General features: G+C 70.4%; 1 protein-coding gene across 1 annotated transcript; it reads right to left on the bottom strand.

Annotated features, from left to right (window-relative positions):
- Nucleotides 1-97: 97 nt before the first annotated feature.
- CBARP (CACN subunit beta associated regulatory protein) lies at nucleotides 98-6,665 on the bottom strand. The gene is made up of 9 exons (XM_049639491.1): nucleotides 5,978-6,665; nucleotides 5,740-5,879; nucleotides 5,453-5,517; nucleotides 4,964-5,108; nucleotides 4,577-4,748; nucleotides 4,260-4,397; nucleotides 3,641-3,851; nucleotides 2,268-2,451; nucleotides 98-1,344 (listed from the first exon to the last, which is right to left on the bottom strand). The coding sequence occupies exons 1-9, from the start codon at nucleotides 6,071-6,073 to the stop codon at nucleotides 276-278; spliced, it is 2,220 nt and encodes a 739-aa protein (XP_049495448.1). The 5' UTR covers nucleotides 6,074-6,665; the 3' UTR covers nucleotides 98-275.
- Between the last annotated feature and the right edge of the window lie 41 nt (nucleotides 6,666-6,706).

The following is a 6,706-nucleotide window of genomic DNA, read 5'->3' on the forward strand; positions in this document are numbered from 1 at the left end:
CAGGGCCCTGCAGCCTCGCGCTTTGGGAAGCCACAGGGCACCTGCTAAGTGCCCAACGGGGACCGTGTGCACGTGCCCACCAGAGGCAGCTCGAGGGTGTCACGAGGACGCGAGCACGCGCACGTGGGGGCGGCCAGAAGACCTGCGCGCGTGCGCGCGCGAGGCCCCGCGGCCCCAGCGCTCGCGCCCCGGAGCGTCGCGCCCCAGGCGGGTCCCGTGGCAGGGGTCCCGGGCGGCGCCGGAGAAGCTGACGAGGTGGGTGCAGGAGGCAGGGCTTAGGCAGGGCTGTGGTCGGGAGACGTGGGCGCGGCGGCGGCCAGTGTGGGAGCGGTGGCGATGGGCTGGGCGAGGCGCGGCGGGAAGAGTCTGTCATCGAGGCCAGCCGCCAGCTTGTCCAGCAGCGTCCCCGGGGGCCCGACGCACAGGCCCGAGCCGGGGCAGGTGCTGCTGCCACCGCCGGGCTCCTCTTCGATGACCGGGATGGCGGGCGCGGCCGGTTCGTCGCCCGCGCGGCCCTCTGGGGGGCAGTCGACGCTGTCGCCTCGGCGCAGGGGCGCGCGCGTGGGGCGGGAGTCGGCCCCGAAAGGGGCCGCGGGCGGGGCAGGGGTCGTGGCGCGCGCGCCGGGGTCGCTGTGCTGCCGGCCGCGCTGCTGCCACTGCTTGCGCGTGTGGGGGTGCGCGCGCGCGCGATGGCGCGTGGCGCAGGGCAGCGTGTCGTCGAAGTGCGGGTCGTGGCGCAGGAACTCGTGGAAGAGTGCATCCGTCTTCTCGTCAATGCTGTAGTCGCGGCGCGGGGCGCGGCGGGGCCAGGCGCGCGGGCTGCGGGGCCGGACGGGCGCCTCGGTGGGCGCCGGCGCCCCCTCGAAGCTGGTGCCCACAGTGGCCGTGCGGCCGGCGCTGGTGAAGGAAGAGCGCTTCTCGGACGCGCTGAGGAGCCCGTCCTCGCCGGCGCCGCGGCCCTCAATGCTGGCGTAGCCGCTGTCCATCTGCAACAGCTTTCGCGGACCTCCCGCCTCGCTGTCTGCCGGCCGGGGGGTGGGGGGCGGCGAGGGCGGTGGGAAAGTGGGCACGGTGGTCCCGGAGCCCGAGCCCGAGCTGTCGCCGCTGCGCACCGAGTCGCGGTCGTTGCCACTGCTGCTGTGGTCCGAGGCGGCAGCCGCGTGCAGCTCAAGAGAGGCTCGCAGGCTCCAGATATCCCGGTAGGTGGTCTGGGCCTGCTCTGGCCCCGAGTCCCGCTCACCATCAGATTCCTGCTGCTGCTCAGGCCCCGCACCACCACTGCGCTCGGGGGGAGACTCGGGGCTCGCTCCTCCCGCGGCGCCCGCCTCCTCCGCTGCCTCTAGCCTGCAAGCCAGGCCGCAGCAGTCAAGAAGGCTGTGTGCGCCCCTGCACGTTCTCCCCAGCCACCCTGCCTCTGGGTCCGGAAGGGTGGGCGCCGGTGGGGACCCCCTAGGCTCGGCCAGGCTCTGCGGAGAGCGGATTTTAAGAAAATGCTGGCGGTCCCTGTTGCAGGGGGTGGTTTCTGGATCAACCCCAAGCCTTCCTGGCACCTGCCTTTCAATCGTGGCTTTTTTTTTTTTTTTTTTTTTTTTTTTTTTTTTTTTTTACAGTATCTGACCCAAGCACCTGCTGGCGTTGCAGGTGGCTGGCGCCGCACCCACAGAGTTAACATTCCCCTGTGGCGCTCCCCTCTTCCTAACACCTCAGCGGAGAAGGAAGTGGCTGGGATGGACGGGGCCAGGCGGGAGTCCAGCTCGGCCCCTACTCCCCAGCGGGACTACTCAGGCAGCTTCACCACCCCAGTACCTCCGTCTGTGGGGCTGGGGGAGGGGGTACTGCTGGCAGAAGTAGCCACAATTTCTGAGAAGAGGCCATCCAGCCTTCAGGAACATGGGCAGGAAGGAAGGGGCAGCAGGCCACAGCGGACCCCTCGGGGCCGTGGACTCTACCAGGAAGCAGTAATATCCAAGCAGGCACACGCCCCTGGCAGCCCTGCCTGGGCAGGCGTCCTGTCCTGGCGACCCTGTGGCCATCGTCCAGGGCCCCACCTGCCCCTCTGCCCTTACCCAGTCTCCCCCAGTTTCCCTCTTGTGGTCCTTGCTGGAGAGGTGGCCCCAGTGAGGCAGTCTCCAGGAGGGACGATGGAGCTGGAAGAATGTGATAGGTCTGCAGGGTGGGGAAAGCCCTCCCCAGGCCACTTAGCGGGGGACTGGGTGGGGCGGGGGCCCACGGGTCCACCCCTGACGCTTCTATCTACTACAAAATACCTGCCGAGAGCGGGGGATGGGCTGGCGGGGCTGGCCAGAAAGGGACGGGGGGGCGGGAAGGCCACCGTGTCGCCTGCGCTGGCGATGTACTGGATGAAGTCCATGTGGGGGGCGTCCCCCTCCTCCTGCTCGGTGCTCTCGCTGGCTGCCCGCTGCCGCTGGAGGTGGTGCCTCTTGGGGGAGCCTGTGCGGAGGAAGGCGCGTCAGCCTGCCCGAGTCCCTCCCGGCCCCGGGCTCGGGGAGCAGCCTGGGTCAGGGGTGCGCTGAGGTGCCGTGGCGGTAGCGGGACCCCCAAGCAGCTCTGGCCACGAAAGCATGGCCGGAGCAGGTCTGCACTGGACACCTGGAGGCGGGCGCCGCTGAGCTAAGAGGCAGAAAAGCCGGGACACGTGGGAGGATGAGGGACAGGCCGGCGGGGGCCGCCGAGGGGAGAGAGGGGAGGCCTCTTCTGCCAGCTCGACCTCCACCCACGGGCCCCCTGGAGGGCCTAGGCGAAGCTCTGGTGGGAAAGGGGGGGGGGGGGCGGGGGACAGTCACCCGGCAAACAGGCCCCAGGCACTTGCACACCTATGCCTGACTCTAATCACCCTCGGGGACCACGGGCTCCGTCTCAGCTCCCAACGGCGGTGCAGTAGGCCGCCTTCCCCGCCCAGGAGCGCCTCGGCCAGAACTCGCTCCTCCTCCCCTGCAGCACTAGCTGGCACCAGGCCCCGACGAGGGGCTTGTGCTCTCTCCCTAGCTCTCCTGACCCCAGGACCCCCCACCTCCACAGCGCCGCCTGTCCCGGCTCAGCTCCCTTGGGCACGGGCCTGTTGGTACCCGCCGCTCAGGGTGGCCACCTCCCCACCCCCGACACGTGCTCCTGCTCTGGGCTGAGGATAAGAAGGCCCTATAGCCAGGGCTCCAGGAGACCAGAGGTCTACAGGAGGGAAGAGCTGCCGCGTTGGTTCAGGGGTGGGTGCACTACGGCTCGCAGGCCAGAGGGGCCCACGACCTATCATCCTGAAGACCGTTTCGCACCGGCCCATCCCTGCGTTCGCTTAGACACGCGGTCTGTGGCTGCTCCCACGCTGCCCGGCCAGACAGACCACGGATCCAAAACCGCTACGGTCGCGCAGCTTGCAGAAAAAGCTCACCCATCTCTGCCGTGGTCTGACGGTGCCCCTGCTTTACTGGAGCAGAGCGCACGGCCCAACCAGCTGTAAGCCCTGGGGCAAGATGCCCAGTGGCCAAGGGGTGCTGCTGGCCAGCCCGGGGCAGGAGCCCGAGGCCCCTGGGGAGCAGTGACCCCTCCCTGTGCAGAACCTCGCTCTGTAAGGCTGCCCGGGGCTGTACTCTCCGGGCCCGGGTCTCTACCCAGGGCCGCCGCTCACCTCTTGTGTCCAGACTAGATGCCCGCTGGCTGGGGTCCAGCTTCCATTTCTTGACCTTGAAGTACGGGCTGGCCCCGTCCAGGCTGGTGTGGCGCCGCAGGCGGGTGAAGAAATGCAGGACAGGTCCTGCCCCGGAGCCTGGACCTGCCTCCTCGGGTCCCCCTGTGGCCCCCGACCCGACGGGCTTGGTGCTCCGGGCGCCTGCATCCGCCTGGAAGGAAGGAGGGAGGCGGTCAGGCACAAAGACCCTCCCAGTGCTGCCCCAGCCTGGGCCGCAGCTCTGCGCTCCCCCCTCCCCACCCCCAGTGCAGAGGGGGAACACACAGCTCTCAGCGGGGGGGGGTGGCAGCTGGACTAAGCTCAGGGGTTCAGCCAGGCGCTGGGCAGCTCTGTGGTCCCCAGCCCCGGACAGACCGGCTCCTGAGGACGAGTGTCCGAGAGCACGCGTCCCTGGTCTGACGAGTGCCCCGCGCGCGTGTTCTACGCCCTGCCGGCCCCTCTCCCTCCCACGCAGGGGGACCGGGCAGGAGCAAGGGAAGCCATGGCAGGGGGGAGGCCACAGGCTGACCTCGGTCCTGGAGTGGGGCAGGGAGGGGAGGGGCCGCTCGGGGGCCCTCACCCAGGCGCCTTCCCCGGAGTCACTGGACGCCAAGGGGCTGATCTCGAAGTCGGCAGGGCCCGCGGCCGAGTTGTAGGGGTCACCTGGCAGGGCGGAGCTGGGGCCCACAGAGCGGCCGGTGAGGGCCTTCCCCGGGGGCTGGGGGAGGAAGCAGTAACAGGTCAAAGAGCACGGGTCCGTGAGGGGGAGCGCTGGACCCACAGCCCTCTGTGCACCCCGGCCAGGCGCCCCCTCCCTGTCCCGAGGTGCGGGGCCCAGCCCAGAGGGTGGGTGTCCCGCCCGCTGAGCACCAGGCTGGCGGCCGCCCGCACACTCACCTGGAATATGGCGAGACTGGCCTTGGGGGTGGCAGCGGCGTGGGGGGGGGTGGTGGCGCTGGCTTCACCCGAGTCGCACTCGTGGATGGTGATGATCTTGAGGGGTGGCAGGTGCAGGTGGGTGAGGCGGGCATTCTTCAGGTGGTGGAAGTCCCCCTCCGTCAGGGTGTACCTGTGCCCGGCACGCCTGCCCGTCACCACGCCAGCCGGCCCCCCCCCCCCCCCCGTGCTCAGCCCGAACCCCCGAGCCCGCCCCTGCTGCCGTCCCTGTTGGTTTGGGGTCGGGGGCGGAAGGCAGGACCCGACTCCCAGGGAGCCCAATCGCAGGGCATCAGGCTCCCACCCCTCCCCAGGGACTGGCTCCCTTCGTGCTGCGCCACTCCTTACCGGCGCCCCTTGTCCTGTGACTTCCGACTCTGCTCAAACAGGGCTGCTTCGTTGAAGGACACCCGGCGGCCCGTGGAGCTGGTGGACAGGAAGCGCTCCGTCTCCGCGTCCTGGCCCTCGGGGTCCTCCCCCCTGAAGTCAGGGTCTGCGAGGAGAGCCGAGAGGGTGGGCCCCGGGCGGGCCTCGCCTGGTGCCGGACCGGCGACCGGCTGGGGGGTGGGTCGGGGAAGGGTCGAGGGGTGGGGCCCGACTGAGCGCTGGGACGGGGCAGGGGCGAGGTGGGCACTCACACATCCGCTCACACACTCACTCGCTCAGCACGCGCCTGTGAGCACCTACGCGGGCTCTAAGGAAACAGAGATGAGTCGGAATCGAGCTGCGCCCAGTCTGGTGGGGGAGACAGACAGACACAGCCGGTCAGGCGGCCCAAGGGGGCGGGCAGGAGGGCGGGCAGGTGGGCAGGGGTCAGAGCCTGGCGGGGCGCCGCACCTTGGGCTGGATGAGCGCTGCTGTCCAGGTACGTGGTGGTGGTCTTCTCTGCTTCCTCCATGGCTCTGGGGAGAGACCGCGGGGGGCCCCAAGGTGGGACGGGGCAGGCAGACAGTGCTGCCCGAGCTCCTCCCGCCAAGCCGCAGCCCAGGCAGCCCGCGCTCACCCGGCCCCACACAGGCCCCCGGATGCCCGCAGAGCAAGCGCAAGCCGGCGCGCACGTCCCCCTCCTCCCCACCCCCCGCTGGCGCTCCCAGGGGGGCCCCACGGCTGGGTGGGCTGCACACCTGTTGAAGCGCCGGTGGACCTCCCAGCAGCGCCTGCACAGGAGCAGGACTCCGGACAGCACCACGAGAGTGCCACCGACAAAGAGCGACAGGACCACCACCAGCAGCACGTAGTTGTTGAGGATGGGGTCAGGCTCCGCCTGTGGGCCGGCAGGGGTCAGGACCGCTGGGGGCGGCCTCCGGAGGCCCGGCCCAGCCCGCCCCGCCCAGCAGCCCCACTCCGGGCCCCCTCACTCACGGTGGGGCTGCTGGTGGTGTTGTCCCACCTCGAGGTCAGGGCAGCCGTGGCGGCGGTGCTTGCGGCGGCGGTGGCCATGGTGGGCGTGGGCTGCATCTTGAAGCTAGGAGGAGGGGCCTGGGGGGGGGGGGGACAGGGCGTGCTCAGACCAGCTCCTCCGCCTGCTCTCCCTCCCGGCTCCCAGGGAGAGGGAGTGGGAGTAAGAGTCCACAGGGGGGCGGTGACTCACGGAGAGGTGGAGGAGAGCCCCGGGGCAGCCCCCACCCCGCTTAGATCGACCCCGGGACCTCCGTTTCCCCCTGCTCAAAACGGGGGAGGCGTCTGCTCTCCACCACCTCCCCAGCCGGTGGGGCCGGCCCGGCGAGCTGGCCGGGAAGCCTGCCCGGAAAAGGGGAAGCACTCCTAGGAGGAATAGGGAAACTGAGGATGTCAGCTCGCTCCCGCGAGACCCAGGAGCCCTGCCTGCCCCCTCACGGGAGAGGAAGGGGCTGCCCCAGCGCAAGAGGCTGGTTCCGCGGTAGCGGTACAGGGACCGTGGAGGGGGGCGGAGGCACGGAGCTCAGGGACTACCAAGTCACGACTCCCGGAGGTAGCTGTCCCCCCCCCCCCCCCCGGTGCTAGGGGGAGCGAAAAGGCCAAAGAAGGCGCATGTGTTCCCAGCCCTGAAGAATCTGGTTCCCATGGCGACCGAGCCAGCGGGCCGAGCGGGGAGGGGGAAGTGGGGGGGGG

This window comes from Panthera uncia, chromosome A2, assembly GCF_023721935.1.
Source record: "Panthera uncia isolate 11264 chromosome A2, Puncia_PCG_1.0, whole genome shotgun sequence".
Classification (NCBI taxonomy): Eukaryota; Metazoa; Chordata; class Mammalia; order Carnivora; family Felidae; genus Panthera; species Panthera uncia.

What these genes read in the sequence shown, in the direction of transcription:
- CBARP (XM_049639491.1), bottom strand. Translation starts at nt 6,073, where the DNA reads ATGCAGCCCACGCCCACCATGGCCACCGCCGCCGCAAGCACCGCCGCC. An exon ending in TCACAGGACAAGGGGCGCCG is followed by an intron (nt 4,749 to 4,963) that starts GTAAGGAGTGGC and finishes TGCCGGGCACAG; the next exon opens with GTACACCCTGACGGAGGGGG. An exon ending in ATCTAGTCTGGACACAAGAG is followed by an intron (nt 2,452 to 3,640) that starts GTGAGCGGCGGC and finishes TCCTCCGCACAG; the next exon opens with GCTCCCCCAAGAGGCACCAC.